At 46.0% G+C, this 22,354-nt stretch overlaps 1 protein-coding gene across 4 annotated transcripts in view; it reads right to left on the reverse strand.

Annotated features, from left to right (window-relative positions):
• The window catches only part of LOC139568511 (septin-9-like), a 90,767-nt gene extending 69,908 nt beyond the window's left edge, over positions 1-20,859 (reverse strand). Inside the window, exon 1 of one of the 4 annotated variants that reach the window (XM_071390378.1) lies at positions 20,541-20,859. In XM_071390378.1, the coding sequence (XP_071246479.1) occupies positions 20,541-20,565 (25 nt within the window). In that variant the 5' untranslated portion in view covers positions 20,566-20,859. Of the gene's footprint in view, positions 1-1,490; positions 1,570-20,540 lie in introns of those variants that run through there. The other 3 variants (XM_071390382.1, XM_071390379.1, XM_071390383.1) reach the window with 3 other exon arrangements.
• Positions 20,860-22,354: the final 1,495 nt, after the last annotated feature.

Here is a 22,354-nt window from a genome sequence, read left to right on the forward strand (position 1 = left end):
GACTGCTGCCACCAAACGCTCGAGCTGTGGAAAAACCTCACACTTCTCACCTCCACCAACGTCCGACTTTGCTATATTCTTCCAAATCACACAAGAAAGAAATCCCTGTCTGCAAAATATGAATCATCCACATGGAACTTTTCACAGAACTCAGTGAAATGGTGGTGCACTCCACTGACGGCTACGGGAAAAACTCACATAGCAACACTGCCTCCCTGTGGTCTAATCTAGAACTATACAGAGTCTGCACAGCAGATCAGATGCACTGAGCTGAAGCAGAGCCATCTCATTAGCAGCTGAATGAAGGCTAATTTTCAGAGTGACGCTCAGTTTGATGTCCGACGCTAATCTCCACAAGCCTGTTGGATTAGCTTTATCGTTTTAATCCAGACTGAGCCCATATGGGCCAGTTTAGAAGCCCCTCTACACTCAAAACGTACCAAAAAATGGAATATCCAATGAAAGACCTGATAAGGCAGATCTATGGATCAGAGATAGCTTCAGTCGTAGCACTGTGTGTAAACAGAGAGAGTGACATGAACAGGGGAAGTGGAGGAATATCAACCCTGAAGCTGAGAGCAACAGCGGGGAGGACACAGCATGACAAGAAACGCATTCTGACAGGACACAGTGTGTGGGACGTGCTAGGCTTTCCTGAAAAGACGCTGGCGGAGGCCACAACCGAGAAAAAAAAAGCATATTAGCGACGACATGAGACATGAGCTCATGCCTCATCCCATAACTAAAAATAGAGACTTTCCCATCAATCATAGTTAATCCAGATGACTGAAATGAAGCATAAACTCCCTCGTATGCATGGCTATGACATTATTCAGAGTGAATCATGTCTATAGTCTAGCTCCCACATCAGGGTCAACTGTAGTGAATCATTATTCCATCATATCCAATGCAATCCTACTGCAATGCCTCAGTCACAAGTTGCATATTTGGTTTGTGGCTTTTCCACATTTCTTTCCATAGTAGTGTCCAGGATACCTTGTAGTCATGGGGCTTAAGACACTTCTTCACATGATGCCCACTCCCCTCTCACGCACACACTCATGCAGACAAGCACACTCAGTAAAGGCAGCCGTACAGTATCTCACAGCTGACAGTGTCAGAAAGAGAGACAAAGACAACCACCAGCTGTAGAGTAAACTATTACAAGTCAACCCTTAAAAATTGAGAGAATTCAACAACAACAAAAAATCCAAAGTGAAAAGGCTGAAATCATCATTAGAGCCGATTATCATATTCTTGTGGAATTCACTAGCAAGATTAATTAGTTAGTCAGTAGTGAGGCAAGCGGACTAGACAGACAGAGTGCCCCAGCGTCTACTGTATTGCCCGACTAAGCAAACAGAACCCCGAATGACTCGTGGCTTCCTCTACATAGGCGAGGCAGCAAAGTTACCAAGTGAGTTAGAAAATAGTAAATTAAGCAGACTCCAAACTATGCAGAAGAAAAAGTTTGAGAGCCCAGAACTTACCGGCTATTCTGTCTCGCTCCATTACTTGCTCACAGCCTCAGCCACATGTAATGTCTGTCTTTTTTCTCTCCCTCCCTTTTTTTGCTGGAGACTTCCCCTTTTTCTGTCTGACTTAGTCACCTCTCTCCCCCTCCCTCCCTCTGTAATGCTAATGTCTTCAATCTGCCGTGATAATGCAGTGTTAGAACTGATCAGATGGAAGTTCTCGCTCTTTTAATGAGTTTTTCTCTAGGGTCCTGGAACTCAAGCATCCCGCTACCTCCATTCAACAGCCCCCAATCACACTCTCACACACACTTACTCGGATGCTGTATGTGTAGGGACCTTCGACACCATTCTAAGACGCCAACGGTACAAGGTAGACGGACAAAGAACACTCTGAAAACATTACACTCAACTGAGTGAGTTATAGAGGAACTTTAACATTTCCTGACCAGAGACTGTGTATTCTATCCTCCCAGAGCATCTCCAGTTCTATTGACTGGGGTTTAAATCAGGAAAAACAAACACTGGAGCCACTTAACAGACCTGGAGCATTCCATAGTGCCCACCCCTAACCCCACTCCCTTTCCAACCGCTCCCCTGACGCCAGGAGAGCAGGACGCACTCTGACCTCTGACCCTCCACCTTGCTCTCCGGAGAGGCCAAGGGTCACTTAGCGAGCCGCCGTCTGGGCGAGAAAACGGCCAAACAAACACACCCGTGTGTGTGTGTGAGAGTGTGAGTGAAAGGGAGAGGGCGGCCCAAGTTACAAGCACTTCCCTTCCCTTTCCATTTGTTCTCAAAGGGACATCCGATCCCTCCCTAGATACTGCAGAGTTAGTGGCTTTAGCTAGCCAGAGTTAGCGACTTAGCTATCTAGATAGCTTTAGCGTAAACATGATTGGAGACAAACCCTTTGGCTCTTTCAGGTGAATGTGACCTGTCCTGGGCTGTTTTAGTTTAGTCTACAGGAACCGCTGCTGGGTGAGGACAGTGATATGCTACAGTTGCGATAGGGCAAGTTGTTTCTCTTGGCTCGCCCCGATGACAAACGCCCGGCTTTATCGGAGGTGAGGTGTTGATACAAGAGACGGGGCTGGGGATGGTGTACGTGTCGACAGGGATTTCTTGTACGTTGTCAAACACTTCAACCGGAGCCAAACTTTAGTCTCTCTGCCAAAGAGTGTGATCAGAAGTGAGTTCACAAACACAGACAACCTTCTCTGGGTTTTCCCTCTTTGTAAGATCCTCTTTTTAAAAATGCTGCATCAACTGTATGAGGGACCCAAGGAAGTTGGAACCAGTCATTAATGGGTGCAACATGGCCAATAGATCACGGAGTTGTGGCACACACACACACACACACACACACACACACACACACACTGGATCCTAGTGGGAATGAGACCGGCATGGATGAGCAGTGGGGTTATCTGTATCTACATAACGGGGTTCTGTTAAAAAGGGCTCTTCTGACCTAAACCAGCTCTGTGGAGTTGTATGTCTCTCCCCCTCTGCTGCACCTCCTTCCTCTGGCTCTCCTCACTCCCCCACTGCTCATGTCATATGGCCATATGTCTGTGTGGGGGAGTAGAGGGACTGGATGGAGGGATAGGGGTGTGTGTGGATTTTGTAGGTGTGTGTCTATGTTGGTGTGCATGCACACACACATACACACACACACACGTGTACTGTGTGGCCACACGGTGGTCCCGTGTGGCTCAGTTGGTAGAGCATGGCGCTTGCAACGCCAGGGTTGTGGGTTCATTCCCCACGGGGGGACCAGGATGAATATGTATGAACTTTCCAATTTGTAAGTCGCTCTGGATAAGAGCGTCTGCTAAATGACTTAAATGTAAATGTAAATGTTACTAAAGGTCACACAAAGAAACCGATCAGATCTACACTCTGGATAAATTCTCACTTTTTTGATGCTGAATTAAAGAGGAACTCAGCCATAAGGAAGAAGCCAACTTCCATCCACACGGTGTTTGTCAATGTTACCCAAGTCTGTCAAAAATAGAGGCCCGGTTTTAAGGCCGTTATTCCACCAAATCCTGATTCCACCAAATCCTGCACTGTGTGCGTGTGTGTTTAGCATGTGTATGTGGGGGTGTGTGTGTGTTTGTGTGTGTGTGTGTGTGTGTGTGTGTGTGTGTGTGTGTGTGTGTGTGTGTGTGTGTGTGTGTGTGTGTGCGTGTGTGTGTGAGGGACGGTGGGGGGGTCTCATGCTGCTTAGTACTCAGACATTTAAAGCAGAGCTAATCAGGGTCAAGACTAGCAACATAAAAAAAGATCCCTTTTCTGTTAAAGCTGTTGCGCAATAAAGTTAGTAGAATGCAATGAATGCTTATGACATGTTTTAATTAAGGAGAACTCTTTAGGGCAGCCAAATGGCAGCACTAACCCGGTCTACCCTGGACCTAGTCAGTGCTCAGCTGGTCAGGCGAGATCGAGTCAGACCCTTGGCCGAAGCCCAAAAGCATTGTGGTCTCTCACACAGACTCATGCAAGCAGACATGCATGAGGCCACACGCACAAACACAAGTGACAATCTGTGACTTCCTATTTGTGACACTCAGACAACTAACAAAACAGCAGTATCTTTTGGTGACACACTTTTTCATTTATGATATGTGTACGGTATTAAAACAGTGGTGCTGCGGTAAGACAGCTCTGATTCAATGTTGGTTTACTATAAGCCTCAACAGGACTGTACTGTACTGGCTCCATGATGAGACCTATTTGAGGAGAGGGAGACTAGCTCCAATCTGTAGAGAGAGGAGAGCGAGACCAGCTCCAGCGTCCATCTGTCGAGATAGGAGAGAGAGAGAGACCAGCTCCAGCGTCCATCTGTCGAGATAGGAGAGAGAGAGAGAGAGAGACCAGCTCCAGCGTCCATCTGTCGAGATAGGAGAGAGAGAGAGACCAGCTCCAGCGTCCATCTGTCGAGATAGGAGAGAGAGAGAGAGACCAGCTCCAGCGTCCATCTGTCGAGATAGGAGAGAGAGAGAGAGAGAGAGACCAGCTCCAGCGTCCATCTGTAGAGATAGGAGAGAGAGAGAGACCAGCTCCAGCGTCCATCTGTAGAGATAGGAGAGAGAGAGAGACCAGCTCCAGCGTCCATCTGTCGAGATAGGAGAGAGAGACCAGCTCCAGCGTCCATCTGTCGAGATAGGAGAGAGAGAGAGAGTCCAGCTCCAGCGTCCATCTGTAGAGATAGGAGAGAGAGAGAGACCAGCTCCAGCGTCCATCTGTAGAGATAGGAGAGAGAGAGACCAGCTCCAGCGTCCATCTGTAGAGATAGGAGAGAGAGAGAGACCAGCTCCAGCGTCCATCTGTAGAGATAGGAGAGAGAGAGACCAGCTCCAGCGTCCATCTGTAGAGATAGGAGAGAGAGAGAGACCAGCTCCAGCGTCCATCTGTAGAGATAGGAGAGAGAGAGAGAGACCAGCTCCAGCGTCCATCTGTAGAGATAGGAGAGAGAGAGAGACCAGCTCCAGCGTCCATCTGTAGAGATAGGAGAGAGAGAGACCAGCTCCAGCGTCCATCTGTAGAGAGATGGTCTCACTCGTTTCACCATCTCCCCTCTATATCATTCCAACCTGCCTGCTGGAGGCATTAATTTCTACCTCCCACCACACTAGCGCTGTCCCCAACTAAAAATGTTATTTCTTTTTTTTATCAGTGGAGGCTGCTGAGGTGAGGACGGCTCATAATAATGGCTGGAACAGAGTGAACAGAATGGCATATGGAAACCAGCCATTACCACTAGCCCGTCCTCCCCAATTAAGGTGCCACTGTGATCCTGTGATAGACATACCCTATATGTTTTATTAAAATCCACTCTATAAAAACCTTAACCTTTTAATAAAATCCACTTTAAAAAACCTTATAAAAAAATAAAACTTAACCTGTCCCGACCATCCAGCTCTCGCTGGCTTTCGCAGATTCTGCTGTTACTCTCCTGAAGTTGCCGGTAATAGGCTACACGAGGAGTTGGCCAACTTTCTCACGTGGAAGGCCAATTTATTTTACAATTTCTACTGATCTGCGTACCAGTTGTGGTTTTCGTACGCACATTTATGTGGAACAATTATTTTATTTATAATAATGTCTTCGTATCTCAAAATCATTGTCATGTGGTTAATCAAAATTCTATCCAATTCTAAATGAAAAATGATATTGTCACACCCTGGCCTTAGTTATCTTTGTTTTCATTATTATTTTAGTTAGGTCAGGGTGTGACATGGTGTAGTATGTGTTTTTGTATTGTCTAGGGTGTTGTATGGCTTAGGGGGTTAAGTAGAGTAGATGGTTTAGTGTTCAGTGTAGGTGTCTAGGAAAGTCTATGGTTGCCTGAATTGGTTCTCAATTAGAGACAGCTGGTTATTGTTGTCTCTGATTGGGAGCCATATTTAAGGCAGCCATAGGCTTTAGCTGGTGGTGGGTAATTGTCTATGTCTAAACGTTAGTAGCTTGTGTGTGCACTTTTGTTTTGTAGCTTCACGGTCGGTTGTTGTTTGGTTTGTTTTGTGTATAGTGTTCGTTTTCGTGTTTTTCCTATCTTCTAATAAAAGAAGATGTATTTTTCACACGCTGCGTTTTGGTCCTCTCTCTCTTCACAAGACGATCGTGACAGAATTACCCACCAATCTAGGACCAAGCGGCGTGTCAAGCGGCAACAGGACCCACCTACACAGGATTCATGGACATGGGAGGAGATACTGGATGGTAAGGGACCTTGGGCACAACCGGGAGAATATCGCCTCCCTCGTGAAGAGCTGGAGGCAGCTAAAGCCGAGAGGAGGCGATATGAGGAGGCAGCACGGAAGCAAGGCTGGAAGCCCGTGAGTACAACCCAAACATTTCTTGGGGGGGGCCTTAAAGGGAGTGTGGCGAAGTCAGGTAGGAGACCTGCGCCTACTCCCTGTACTTACCGTGGAGAGCGAAAGTACGGGCAGACACCATGTTACGCAGTAGAGCGCATGGTGTCTCCTGTACGCGTGCATAGCCCGGTTCGGTACATTCCAGCTCCACGTATCGGCCGGGCTAAATTGAGCGTTGAGCCGGATGTCATGAAGCCGGCCCAACGCATCTGGCCACCAGTGCGTCTCCTCGGGCCGGCTTACATGGCACCAGCCTTACGTATGGTGTCCCCGGTTCGCCTACATAGCCCGGTGCGGGTTATTCCACCTCCCCCCACTGGTCGGGCGACGGGGAGCATACAACCAGGTAAGGTTGGACAGGCTCAGTGCTCAAGGGAGCCAGTACGCCTGCACGGTCCGGTATTTCCGGCGCCACCTCCCCGCTCCAGCCCAGTACCACCAGTGCCTACACCACGCACCAGGCTTCCTGTGCGTCTTCAGAGCCCTGTGCCTCCTCCACGCACTAGTTCTATGGTGCGTGTCTCCAGCCCTTTACCACCAGTGCCAACACCACGCACCAAGCCTCCTGTGTGTCCCCAGAGTCCTGTGCGTCCTGTTGCTGCTCCCCGCACTAGCCCTGAGATGCGTGTCCTCAGCCCGGTACCACCAGTTCCGGCACCACGCACTAGGCCTAATGTGCGTCCCCAGGGTCCAGCATGCCCTGTTCCTTCTCCCCGCACTAGCCTGAAGGTGCGTGTCCTTAGCCCGGTACCTCAAGTTCCGGCACCACGCACCAGGCCTACAGTGCGTCTCAGCCGGCCAGAGTCTGCCGTCTGCCCAACGGCGCCTGAACTGCCCGTCTGCCCAACGGCGCCTGAACTGCCCGTCTGCCCAACGGCGCCTGAACTGCCCGTCTGCCCAACGGCGCCTGAACTGCCCGTCTGCCCAACGGCGCCTGAACTGCCCGTCTGCCCAACGCCGTCTGAACTGTCCGTCTGCCATGAGTCTTCAAAGCCGCCCGCCAGACAGGATCAGCCAGAGCCTTCCGCCAGACAGGATCAGCCAGAGCCTTCCGCCAGACAGGATCAGCCAGAGCCTTCCGCCAGACAGGATCAGCCAGAGCCTTCCGCCAGACAGGATCAGCCAGAGCCTTCCGCCAGACAGGATCAGCCAGAGCCTTCCGCCAGCCATGAGCAGCCAGATCCGTCAGCCAGCCATGAGCAGCCAGATGCGTCAGCCAGCCATGAGCAGCCAGATGCGTCAGCCAGCCATGAGCAGCCAGATCCGTCAGCCAGCCATGAGCAGCCAGATCCGTCAGCCAGCCATGAGCAGCCAGATCCGTCAGCCAGCCATGAGCAGCCAGATCCGTCAGCCAGCCATGAGCAGCCAGATCCGTCAGCCAGCCATGAGCAGCCAGATCCGTCAGCCAGCCATGAGCAGCCAGATCCGTCAGCCAGCCATGAGCAGCCAGATCCGTCAGCCAGCCATGAGCCGTCCAGCCGTCCAGCCAGGATCCGCCAGAGCCGTCCAGCCAGGATCCGCCAGAGCCAGCCAGCCAGGATCCGCCAGAGCCGTCCAGCCAGGATCCGCCAGAGCCAGCCAGCCAGGATCCGCCATTCAGTCCGGTGCTGCCCCTTAGTCCGGTGTTGCCCCTTAGTCCGGTGCTGCCCCTTAGTCCGGTGCTGCCCCTTAGTCCGGTGCTGCCCCTTATCCCGGTGCTGCCCCTTATCCCGGTGCTGCCCCTTATCCCGGTGCTGCCCCTTAGTCCGGTGCTGCCCCTTAGTCCGGTGCTGCCCCTTAATCCAGTGGGGTTAAGTTGGAGGGTGGTCATTTGGAGGAGGCTACGAAAGCGGGTAGTGACTATGGTGGGGTGGGGACCACGACCAGTACCAGAGCCGCCACCGTGGACAGACGCCCACCCAGACCCTCCCCTAGACTTTATGCTGGTGCGTCCGGAGTTCGCACCTTAAGGGGGGGTTATGTCACACCCTGGCCTTAGTTATCTTTGTTTTCATTATTATTTTAGTTAGGTCAGGGTGTGACATGGTGTAGTATGTGTTTTTGTATTGTCTAGGGTGTTGTATGGCTTAGGGGGTTAAGTAGAGTAGATGGTTTAGTGTTCAGTGTAGGTGTCTAGGAAAGTCTATGGTTGCCTGAATTGGTTCTCAATTAGAGACAGCTGGTTATTGTTGTCTCTGATTGGGAGCCATATTTAAGGCAGCCATGGGCTTTAGCTGGTGGTGGGTAATTGTCTATGTCTAAACGTTAGTAGCTTGTGTGTGCACTTTTGTTTTGTAGCTTCACGGTCGGTTGTTGTGTTGTTAGTTTGTAAAGTGTTTGGTTTCGTTTTTTCTTCTTCAAATAAAAAGAAGATGTCTTATTTTTCACACGCTGCGTTTTGGTCCTCTCTCTCTTCACAAGACGATCGTGACAGATATAAACCTAAAAAGTAACTTTATTGCCATGTAAAAATAGCCTATAAAGCAAACAACTAAAAACATTGCCGCCTGCAGTGTCTACACATGGCCTGTCTGCAACGAACTTGAAACATTGTATCAGCTATTAACTTGGGTCTGGCCTGAAGCTCCTTGTAACATTGTATTAAATATTCTATGCCATCAGCTGTAGGCTATTTGCGCAAGGGATAAGTAGTAATCAGGTAGGCCCATTTTATGATGTTTGACATTTTTCCTTTCACACCGAGTGGTTATCAAAAGGGAGAGAGCTGGAAAGATTTTTCAAATACATTGAGGAATTATTGTTAGTCTGAATGGATGTAAAAACATACTTTGCTTCCTCGCTAATTGAGGTGAAGAAAACATTACTTCGAGAAGCCTATAGGCCGGCCTACTTCTCTGTGTAATCAGGTGCGTGTCCTTACTCAACATTGTCTTTTGTTTGGAGTGCTCCTGTAAATGACTAACTCGTCAATGAAATGAAATAAACCAAAACGTGTTTCTTACACGTGTAGTATAGGTTATGCGCTCAGCAAACAGCGTGTCCACTCCGACAATGAGAACGGGTAAACGACTGGAATAATAACATATTGAATGCATTAACAGACATTACCGTAACCAAATAAACGTTGTAGATTAGAAATGATAGGAATTAACAGTCAAATGTACTTCTGGTGAGCTACTGTATGCAATGGGGAATTGATAGACACTAACAATGAAACTCAAACAATTCACACAATGAAGTTATGAAACAATGAATGTGCACAAATTGTCAGGAGAGAGAAGTGCATTGTGCAGCCACACTCCCCTTCTTCTTGGACTGTGCCATCCCCACGGCCTCAGCAATGGATTAGCTCACCGAGATTGGCGTGTGCCAGAAATCTTTTTTTGATATTTACTACTGCTTGACAAAAAAAATATTGACCAGTCTAATAATTGGGGTCAATCATACACCGCATACACTAGAGGTCGAACTCTTAGGATTTTAACTCCGATACCGATTATTGGAGGACCAAAAAAAGCCGATACCAATTAAAATCGTCCGATTTTTATATATATATACGTACATACGTGTCTGTGTAATAATGACAATTAAAACAATACTGAATGAACAATGAACACTTATTTTAACTTAAATATAATACATAATAAAATCTATTTAGTCTCAAATAAATAATGAAACATGCTCAATTTGGTTTAAAGAATGCAAAAACAGTGTTGGAGAAGAAAGTAAAGGTGCAATATGTGCCATGTAAAAAAGCTAACGTTTAAGTTCCTTGCTCAGAACATGAGAACAATTGAAAGCTGGTGGTTCAATATTCCCAGTTAAGTTTTAGGTTGTAGTTATTATAGGAATTAGGACGCGTCGACTATTTCTCTCTATATCATTTGTATTTCATATACCTTTGACTATTGGATGTTCTAATAGGCACTCTCAGGAGTTGATAGGCTTGAAGTCATAAACAGCGCTGTGCATCAAGCTTTGCTAAGAGCATCATGCTTTTCTAAGAGCTGTTGGCAAACGCAGTAAAGTTTGAATGAATGCTTACGAGCATGCTGCTGCCAGTGCGCCTCCACGGCCCAGTATATCCGGTGCCTCGGCCAAGGACAAGGCCTCCTGTATGTCTCCCCAGCCTGGTGAGTCCTGTGCCTGCGCCGAGAATGAACCCTCATATGTCTCCCCAGCCTGGTGAGTCCTGTGCCTTCTCCCAGAGCCAGGTCTCCTGTGTGTCTCTCCACTCCAGCGATGATCCATGGCAAGAAGCCTCCAGCGACGCGATCCATGGCACAAATGGGGTACTGTCACTCCCTGACCTTAGTTCTTTTTTTATGTCTCTATTTTGGTTTGGTCAGGGCGTGAGTTGGGGTGGGTATTCTGTTTTGTTCTATGTTTTGTATTTCTAGGTGTTTGTCCTGGTGTGGTTCTCAGAGGCAGCTGTTTATCGTTGTCTCTGATTGAGAACCATACTTAGGTAGCCTCATTCCCACCTGTGCTTGGTGGGTAGTTGTTTTCTGTTTTGTGTATTGCACCTTGCAGAACTGTTCGTTTTTTGTTCAAGTGTTCATATTTATTAAAAGTATTATGAATACTTACCATGCTGCACCTTGGTCCTCTCCTTCCAACAGCCGTTACACCTAAGTCTAAATATTGCTGTTACATTGCACAACCTTCAATGTTATGTCATATTTATGGCAAATTCTGGAAAATTTGTTCGCCACGAGCCAGGTGGCCGAAACTGTTGCATATACCCTGACTCTGCATGCAATGAACGCAAGAGAAGTGACAATTTCCCTAGTTAATATTGCCTGCTAACATTAATTTATTTGAACTAAATATGCAAGTTTAAAAAAATATATACTTCTGTCTATTGATTTTTAGAAAGGCATTGATGTTTATAGTTAGGTACATTCGTGCAACGATTGTGCTTTTTCGCGAATGTGCTTTTGTTAAATCATCCCTCATTTGGCGAAGTAGGCTGTGATTCGATGATAATCAATGCGGTGCCTGTTAATTTATATGAATCGCAGGACAAGCTAGTTAAACTAGTAATATCATCAACCATGTGTAGTTAACTAGTGATTATGTGAAGATTGTTTTTTATAAGATAAGTTTAATGCTAGCTAGCAACTTACTTTGGCTCCTTGCTGCACTCGCGTAACAGGTGGTTAGCCTGCCACGCAGTTTCTTTGTGGAATGCAATGTATTCGGCGTCCAAAAACGACGATTACCGATTGTTATGAAAACTTGAAATCGGCCCTGCCGATTAATCGGTTGACCTCTAGCATACACACACGTACTTGCGCGTGCACACACACATTCATGTGCATACACACACACACAAATGGGCATGCACACACATACAAACACACTCACATGCAGACACACACACACGCAGACACACAGCCTGCGGAGGAAGGCTGTTATTCAGAGCAGATTCCTCTCGCATGACCGTACATCCTGTAAACACACGTTGTGCAGTAGGGCAGATGGGCATAGAACGCGGACAGCCATGTACACAGAAGCACCCATGCAAGACCAAACACACAAGCCCCAAAAAGCTGGAGGCTACTGACGTTGCATGGTGAGCCTAAGGGTTCACATTAAATGGAAGCCGTCACTTTAGTACATGACCTATGGCCAAACGCCTGACCCCAACATGTTGCATTTAGTTACATAAGAGTCAAGGACTGGACCAGCACACAGCGGACCACTAGTAAAGACATGCCTATGGGGTGGTAATGCACTATGAAGGAGAAAGAACAGTCAGAAGGAGATAAAAGATGAGTGGCAAGAGAAAAGCGAGATATAAGAGAGGAGGTAGTGAAAGGACTGAATGTAAATGGACAGGAAGAAGAAAGGAGTTAAGGTAAAAGGGAGGAGAGGAGGAGGAGAGATCAGGAGATTCCCTCTGCAGGAGCATGTCTTCTGCACATCTGGGGAAGGGCCTCAGGGGGCTGATGATATACACACAGGCATAACCACACACACACAATTTTAGACCGCCTTCCTAAACATACAGTCAGAGCTGATGATGCAGAATAAAGGGGGAGCGAGGGAGAGAGAGAAAATAAAACAGACTGTGCCCGATTCGTCACTGCAGCCACAATCTATGACCTCATCTCAGCGCTACGCAGCGCAGCTCCCTTATTCTCTGTCAAACACAGACAGGCCTGTCCTTCTCATGTGTCTACTGCCCTGCTCCTACAACCAGACCCGCTGGCCTGGGTGTCATTCACTTACAACATTCAGGAATCGATAAGCTCTACATTTTACTTTCTATCTGCAATGTTCTAAAAAGTGTCACCATCTTAAATAAAAAACCCTGCTACGACACATACAGCAGCTGCTAATCTAGAGCCTAACCCACCCACCCACCCACCCACCCACACACCCACACACCCACACACCCACACACCCACACACACACACACACACACACACACACACACACACACACACACACACACACACACACACACACACACACACACACACACACAGCCTGATTGAGGGACCTTGATTTGATCCAATCACCCGATTCTCTCTGCTTCCAATGGCAGCCACATGCTCATCCCCAATCCCCATATTCCCTCTCCCCCAGCATAGTGTCCAAATGCTGGGGGAGAGGGGATGCGTGAGTGGGGCTCACTGGGGCTATGGGGGAATCTAAGGACTCTCTCACACGTGCACTAATTCCCACTCGCTAGGTTGGCATTTCCTGCCACGGGGCAGATAGAAGGCAATTGACCCGGTGTAAAGACGCGGCCTGAGATGATGTGGAGTCAGTGTGGTTGAGTTAATGAACGAGGCCTGCGTTCAATAAGACAGTGATTAGACTTGGTATTTGACGGTTCTGTTTGCTAGCAATTTCTCATGGTTTTCATTGGTTAAAGATTCTTCCCAGTTCATAACCAAATAGAGAATGAATTTCATGGCCAATATATAGCTGAATAAGCAATGTCCCAAAGGCTGAGTAATCACTCTTGGAATGGCTGCTCACAGGACAAAACAGATACAAACTAGTATCTACAATCTAACCCACTCCACTCCACAGGACAATTTCTCAACTCTAACTCAAAGACAGACTTTTTTCTTTCCAAAAGTCCCCCAACCCCAACCCCAATTCCAGGTCAGTAAGATGTTAAATCAAAGTGTTGAAAAAGTGTTTGGACTGCAGTCCGTCTGTCTGTCCTTCCCAGCGTGGCTGTGGTAGTACTGGGACATCTGCTGGATATTTCCTCACCATAAGTTAGTAATTAGAGCCTGGAGGAAGCTGGCAGCAGACAGAACAGAATATATCCTCACAGTGTCGGGTCCAGGCCCAGGAGTCTCCGTCTCTACATAGCCCAGACCTAGTCTGAGTCTCTGATCCGTTTGTGTTCCAGCTTGTTTGGCGTGACACTCATAGCAAGGGAGCTGGCAAGACAGCACAAACAGATCTTGGACTCAGGCTATAAAATGCCCAGGTCCGAACCACACTTAGCATTTTGAATGGCTGATAGAGTTGATAGAACTGACAGACGGAGTTAAATACTGACACATGTTGACATTGAGAAAACAAATCACCAACAGTGGCTTGGATGCCTTATCAATTCACTAAGTACTGCCTAACACACAGCAGGGTACGGAGTGCATGGACAAACAAGACTGAGGGCTAGGTAGTCAACAATAATGTGTGTTTTGGGATTCCACCCACCCACACACCTCTGTCCTGTCTCTGTGAATTAGACTAAACGGAGTCATGGTGAGGGAGTGAGTGAGCGAGTGAGAGAACGAGAGGGAGAAATGGAGAGGCAGGGAGAGAGAGAGAAAGAGTTCCTGTGGTTCCTTGTGGCTTGTGCCCCTGTAATCAGCATGGCAGGCTCCTGATGTCTAAATCTGCTGCACTGACTCAGACAGTCTCCACACACACACACACACACACACACACACACACACACACACACACACACACACACACACACACACACACACACACACACACACACACACACACACACACACACACACACACACACACACACACACACACACGAGCGCTGTGGTAGTGTCTGTGCATGTGGAGTTTGGTCACAGAGCACTCCCAGATAAATACAAGACCTAAATATGCCCTACGTGGCTTCTACTGGGACATTATGCAACTATTAATTGACATGGCCATCCACATTACCTACCATCGTACATTAAAATCGACTCTTTTTAAAAACACATGCCATTACTCAGTCAAGTATTTTTGATACTTAGTAATAGTAATTAGTAGTAATTAATAGTAATAATTAATAGTAATTTAGTTTTTTAATGCATCTGCGGAAATGCAGTAAACAGTTTTGGAGAAAAATCTGTTTTCTTGATTAGATGACTGACCCAGTTTATATTACCCCCTAATATGACTGTCCACATTATGTTTACAAGCTAATCTGCCTGGCAATAATGACTAGCTCATTAGTTATGCTTTGTTAATGACAGCTGCTCTCAACAGAAGGTGTGTGTTTTATATAAGTTATATAACTAAATAATGATTAACACTAGAGGACTGCCCATCACCCTAAGCCATAGTGACATGGCCCTGTTTTCAGTGTCCTGTTTTAAGAGTGTGTGTGTGTGTGTGTGTGTGTGTGTGTGTGTGTGTGTGTGTGTGTGTGTGTGTGTGTGTGGAGGGGGGTGTTGGGGGTCAAGGCTTTAAGTTGAAATGTCATCCGTGTTAGACAAATCAACATCCTTATATATAGCTGAACTCTGACACACTGGCTAATGATGTCATAGAGCGCACCACAGTATTTCCGGCGGTTTTGACGGCATTCCGAAACAAAACGTCAGTGGGCATTCCTGCACAACGAGGCTAATCATAGAGGCATCTGGACCTGGGGAGACAGGAGACAAATTAGCCATAATAAGTAATGGGCTACTTCCTATGGGGGGCTTAAGATTAGGCTAATGAAAGCTTAAAGCTTCTCCAGCAGGAAATGGAGATAGAACCATTTGTACGGATACGCAAATTCACAGAACACCAAGTCCCTTTGAGAACCATAGGCTAAGTAGTGGGTTTTTCTGAGTGGGAGTTCTGGTGTGATACTCATCAACGAGAGAGCTTAATAGGTCACTTAGCAGACACTTTATTCTAAAGAGACAGAATAGTCAACATTAACAATGACACAGGATGAACATTAAAAACAATGGCCCACGAGGGAAATCTAATCCACGACCCGTGTGTTGCCAGCACCATGCTGAACTCAGTGAACCATTGGATGCACTATCCACAGTGAGTTGGGTTTGGTCCAGTACAGAGTGTCTCAGACTCAGGGAACGAGCTGGCTTCACTGTAAGGCAGCATTGTTAAGGAGACATAAAGAGCAGTATTGACTCCTCATCTGCTGCTTGGTCACTACGGGACCTGGATCTGACATTGTGCTACTGAGTAGGAGGATGGCTGACACACTGGAGCCTAATGATAAAAACTAGATACAAAGTTCCTTATTACATGCAGGGTTGCTCAACTCGTCCACCCACACGGAGGGTTGATAAACAGCATCCCTTTACTACGGTGTTGCTCAATTCTGGTCCAGGGACACTCACACAGTATGCAGGCATTTGTTCCAGCCCAGCACTAATCTGATTCAGCACTTACACACCTGATGCAACTGGTCAATGGCTCGTTGATTAATTGATTCAAGAGTTAGTATTTGGCTGGAACAAAAGCCTGCACTCCCTGCGTGGGGGTACCCTGGACCAGAGTTGAGAGACTCTGCCCTACTTTCAACTGTCTGTGCCCAGGAACCAGAGATGCCTAGCGGTCCCAGTTGACCCTGATGCGACATCTGCCAGGGGGGGGCAAACCTAGGCCAACAGCCTCCTTAAGCCAAATACTGTACACAGCACTGAGATCATTTTGTCACTTCCTCACATCAATGACATCACCGGGAGTGCTGCCCCCTTAGGGACGACCGCGCCACACACAAACAAAACACTGTTACAGATTAGTAACTCATACACACTAACAATACATTTATTTCTGGTCTCTCTTTCCTGTTAGTACTAACTTAGCTGAAGACTAGGATGTAAAACGCTGTAGGTCAGGATAACGATTTTCGTGATGACAAATCATGCAGATGGGGACGTTACGCTTCACCAAACCATTATTTGCTATTAAGTCTTTGAAAGGCGTGCTGCTAATGCACATTAGAGACCTGACACCCACTTCATTATGGAGGCCAGTATTAAGAAATAGCAAGTGCAACAAGTTCATAACACCCCCTTAAGCAACTCCTTAGCACAAAAGGTCCATTCAGTGTGCGGACAAATCCTGAGAGGAGTCAGTGTACAGTGCAGCTGACTGGGTTCACTCATGTGTACAGAGAGAGAGAGATGGGGAGTGCATTTACTCAGCTGAGCCCCCACCACACTTTCATTTGGAGATTGTTACTGGAAAATAGGTAACAACATGGGTACATCCAGCCCATTAGTTCTCAATGTGTATCCCAGACAGACGGACAGACAGATGAAGATTCCCTGTAATAATATCTACAGTTGACGTAGGAAGTTTACATACACTTAGGTTGGAGTCATTAAAACTCGTTTTTAAACCACTCCACAAATTTCTTGTTAACAAACTATAGTTTTGGCAAGTCGGTTAGGACATCTACTTTGTGCATGACACAAGTAATTTTTCCAACAATTGTTTACAGACAGATTATTTAACTTATGATTCACTGTATCACAATTCCAGTGGGTTAGACGTTTACATACACTAAGGTGACTGTGCCTTTTAAACAGCTTGGAAAATTCCAGAAAATGATGTCATGGCTTTAGAAGCTTCTGATAGGCTAATTGACATCATTTGAGTCAATTGGAGGTGTACCTGTGGATATATTTCGAGGCCTACCTTCAAAAGAAAAAAAAAAATCAAAAGAAATCGGCCAAGACCTCAGAAAAATAATTGTAGACCTCCACAGTCTGGTTAATCCTTGGGAGCAATTTCCAAACACCTGAAGGTACCACGTTCATCTGTAAAAACAATAGTACGCAAGTATAAACACTATGGGAACCACGCAGCCATCATACTGCTCAGGAAGGAGACGTGTTCTGTCTCCTAGAGATGAACGTACTTTGGTGCGAAAAGTGCAAATCAATCCCAGAACAACAGCAAAGGACCTTGTGAAGATGCTGGAGGAAACAGGTACAAAAGTATCTATATCCACAGTAAAACGAGTCCTATATCGACATAACCTGAAAGGCCGCTCAGCAAGGAAGAAGCCACTGCTCCAAAACCACCATTAAAAAAGCCAGACTACGGTTTGCAACTGCACAAGGGGACAAAGATCGTACATTTTAGAGAAATGTCCTCTGGTCTGATGAAACAAAAATAGAACTGTTTGCCATAATGACCATTGTTATGTTTGGAGGAAAAAGGGGGAGGGTTGCAAGCCGAAGAACACCATCCCAACCGTGAAGCACGGGGGTGGCAGCATCATGTTGTGGGGGTGCTTTGCTGCAGGAGGGACTGGTGCACTTCACAAAATAGATAGCATCGTGAGGATGGAAAATGATGTGGATATATTGAAGGAACATCACAAGACATCAGTCAGGAAGTTAAAGCTTGGTCGCAAATGGGTCTTCCAAATGGACAATGACCCCAAGCATACTTCCAAAGTTGTGGCAAAATGGCTTAAGGACAACAAAGTCAAGGTATTGGAGTGGCCATCACAAAGCCCTGCCCTCAATCCTATAGAAAATTTGTGGGCAGAACTGAAAAAGCGTGCGCGAGCAAGGAGGCCTACAAACCTGACTCAGTTACACCAGCTATGTCAGGAGGAATGGGCCAAAATTCACCCAACTTATTGTGGGAAGCTTGTGGAAGGCTACCCAAAACGTGTGACCCAAGTTAAACAATTTAAAGGCAATGCTACCAAATACTAATTGAGTGTATGTAAACTTCTGACCTACTGGGAATGTGATGAAAGAAATAAATCATTCTCGCTACTATTATTCTGACATTTCACATTCTTTAAATAAAGTGATTGTAACTGACCTAAGACAGGGAATTTATACTATGATTAAATGTCAGGAATTGTGAAAAACTGAGTTTAAATGTATTTGGCTAAGGTGTATGTAAACTTCCGACTTCAACTGTATGTCCACTGTGTCACGCCCTGGCCATAGAGAGATTTTTATTCTCTATTTTGGTTATGCCAGGGTGTGACTAGGGTGGGCATTCTAGTTTCTTTATTTCTATGTTGGTGTGGTTCCCAATCAGAGGCAGCTGTCTATCGTTGTCTCTGATTGGGGATCATATATAAGTTGTCCTTTTTCGTTTGGGTTTTGTGGGTAGTTGTTTTCTGTTTAGTGTCTGCACCTGACAGGACTGTTTTTGGTTTCCACTCTGTTATTTTGTTTGAGTGTTTTGAATAATAAATGTATCATGAACACTTACCACGCTGCGTTTTGGTCCATGCATTCCCGACAAGAGCCGTGACACACTGGTTGTTAGTAACACACTGGTTGTTAGTAATGGAAGACTGAGGAGGAGAGTAAATGAGGGAGAAGGACCCCCTGCTGTTACATAGCGATGCAAAATAGATCAGAGCTAACCACAGGGATGGGAAATAGACCAGCGCTAACTACAGGGACGGGAAATAGACCAGAGCTAACCACAGCAACGCGAAATAGACCAGAGCTAACCACAGCAACGCAAAATAGACCACTGCAAACCTGAGGCAGGTGCATTTTTTTTATAGCCTTTTTGGTGCAGGTGCTTTTTCACATTTCTCCCCATTTCTCTCAACATCTCCACTTGTGACAACTACACAAGCCCAGAATTGCCGCTAGAACAGAGCATCGTCATAACTCATGAAGAATCAGCTCAGAAATACAGGCAACCGAACCGTTGACGGTTAATCAGGACGCATCCATGCAATGCTTGAACTAAGCAGAGAAGCCCCTGGGTGAGTTTCCCTTCAGAGTGGGCCTCTGTTTCGCCTCATCCTCACAAACAGAGCCCTGGTATCAGTATAAGCAGATCTGAAGGGTTTGGATAGGCTGGAGCAGTGTAGTGGGGGACCTTCCACCATATTGCTAACAACTTACAGATTTAACATTGAAAGGATAGGCCCAAGGAGAAGGGTTAGGGAGTGTTTTGGGACGGGCTGTCTGGTTTGTCTCAACACCACCACTAAGAGAGGGCTGGTATCAGTATCAGAGCTCTCCCAGGTCTCTGGGTTGATAAACAGAGATAGGAGCCGACATACAGTAATAATCACTGATAACACTCCATAAACTGCTGAGGATAATGCTATGTAGGAAAAGGTCCTGCTTTAAAGGCCATTCTCCTTCCCTCTGAAAGGTCACACACTGACTTAATGATGCTTAGCCTGGTCCCTGATCCATTTGTGGTGTATTGCCAACCGTGATCTGAGCATGAATCCCAACACATGAAAAAACACTGTGGCATCAGCATGTGTTCTTTTCCGATTCTCTGATCCACTTGATCCCAGGAGCCCGACCTGTGGTCCTGAACGTTGGGAACGAGTGGGAAGCACAGATGGGGTCTGAGAAGAGCCACTGAGCAGAGGTATGCTGTGACACACACACACACACACACCACTATGTGTAGTAATAGAGTGCAGCCATAGAGAGGGCCAGCACATCACAGCCACAGAGAGCAGGAAGGAGAAGGACAGAGGGATGATGCATAATGAGACAGAGGCCTTAATGGCTAGAGAAGTTCAGGGGGTATCCTCTAGGTAGAGTACACTCAGTCTGCATACCCACATTGATCAGAGGGAGAGAAGAAAATGAAAAAAAGACAGCGAGAAAGATCAAATAAATAAAAGGAAAGAGTCTGATAATAAAAAGGAGAGAAAAGGAGTAGAGGCGACTGACCTGTACTGCTCCCTGCGTTTAAGTGTAGGCTCTTTGATTTGTCTAATGACAAGTCATGCAAGTAATGAAAATCCAGGGAAATCCAGGTATATGGTACACATGCAGACATGTAGGGAAAAACACTAGCCCATAGATCATTAAACTAAAATATATTCAGAAATATATATAAAAGGAGGTTCAAATTAAAATAATTAAAATACAAAAAGGAACGAACTAAGAGCTGAAAATAAACAGTAGACAGACATGCACTCAAATATCACATCATCTACAACAAGCCTTCAAGATATTTTGGAAATAAAGCAACTTGGAATTGCGGGGTGGGCGCACAATAGTGTATTCCACAATAATAACACATTTCCCAACATACCTGAATTCGCAGGACTTTTCTTCATGTTCTGGTCGTTTGGGAGACAATTTAGTCAACGTTATCTCCAAAAAATGTATTGAGTATTCGTCCAAGTATTCTTGTAGTAGATCCTGCTAGTCCTTTCACTGTTCTCACTGTTGCCGCGGCTCATGCGTAACCGTTCGCCGTATCCCAATTCAAACCACCGAGTAGCCTACTCTAATTTATCGTAGCCTAGCCTGTATTATTTATTGTCGCTGGATGTTTCACCAAGCCTGATGTGCACTTCGTGGGATGCTCCAAGTTTCAGACCACACGAGCTTGCATACGGAATGAAGCGTGCATCAGTGGCACGAATGGCTGTTGATGTGCCTTTTACGCACGTCCCACTTATGACCATGCTGTTATTTTAGGGTTCCGCTTTCCATGCATGACGTCATCCGTGCGTAAGCATCCAGTCAATCCATGTGAATCCATGTGAGAGAGGTCGCAGAGACGACGTCATGGGTTGTTACCCTACGGAATACATTTGTTTGAGCTCATTGGCGTCCCCAAAATGTCGCTCTACTGACCATTACATGGAAGATTGATTAGGTTCTATTCGTAAATTAGAAAACATCCATTGCATTTTATTGTGGTGTAAAATGTTACAAACACCCTATTTAAAACTATAAATATTAATGGCTCAGGTGTTTCTATTACTGAACAAAAATAAATGCAACATGCAACAATTTCACGGTTTACTGTTATAGTTAATTTAAGGAAATCAGTCAATTGAAATAATTATATTATGCCCTAATCTATAGATTTCACATGACTGGGCAGGGGCGCAGCCAAGAGCGGGCATGGGACGACATAGGCCCACCAAATTGGGAGCCAGGCCCAGCCAATCAGAATGGGTTTTACCCCACCAAAGGGCTTTATTACAGACAGAAATATTCCTCTGTTTCATCAGCTGTCCTGGTGGCTGGTCTCAGATGATTCCATAGGTGAAGAAGCCGGATCTGGAGTTCCCGGGCTGACGTGGTTACACGTGGTCTGTGGTTGTGATGCTGGTTGGACTTACTGCCAAATTCTCTAAAATGACATTGGAGGTGGCTTATGGTAGAGACATGAACATTCAATTCTCTGGCAACTGCTCTGGTGGACATTCTTGCAGTCAGCAAGCCAATTGCACGCTCCCTCAAAACTTGAGACATCTGTGGCATTGTTGTGTGACAAAACTGCATATTTTAGTGGCCTTTTATTGTCCCCAGCACAAGGTGCACCTGTGTAACAATCATGCTATTTAATCAGCTTCTTGATTTGCCACACCTGGCAGGTGGATGATTTTTTTTTTAAACAACATTGGGGCAAAGGAGAAATGTTTACTAACAGGGATGTAAACAAATTTGTACACAACATTTTAGATAAATAATATTTTTGTGCATATGGAACAATTCTGGGATATTTTATTTCAGCTCATGAAACATGGGACCAACACTTTACATGTTGCGTTGATATTTTCGTTCAGTATAGTTGTGGTAATAATGAAACTAATTCAGACCTAAAAATGTTAGCCTTTGTCCAGCTGAAATATCTTTCCCCCCAAATGCAACGTCTCATAATATCTTTAGGGCACTGACAAAAACTTTAGCTCAAAACTTTTTCTCAAAACTTTTTCGAATTTCTCATCAGGGTGGCAGGTAGGCTAGTGGTTAGAGAGTTGGACTTTTAACCGAAAGGTTGCAAGATTGAATCCCTGAGCTGACAAGGTAAAACTCAGTTGTCCTGCCCCTGAACAAGGCCATTAACCCACTAGGCTGTCATTGAAAATAAGAATGTGTTCTTAACTG

The sequence above is a fragment of the Salvelinus alpinus genome, chromosome 2, assembly GCF_045679555.1.
Source record: "Salvelinus alpinus chromosome 2, SLU_Salpinus.1, whole genome shotgun sequence".
NCBI lineage: Eukaryota > Metazoa > Chordata > Actinopteri > Salmoniformes > Salmonidae > Salvelinus > Salvelinus alpinus.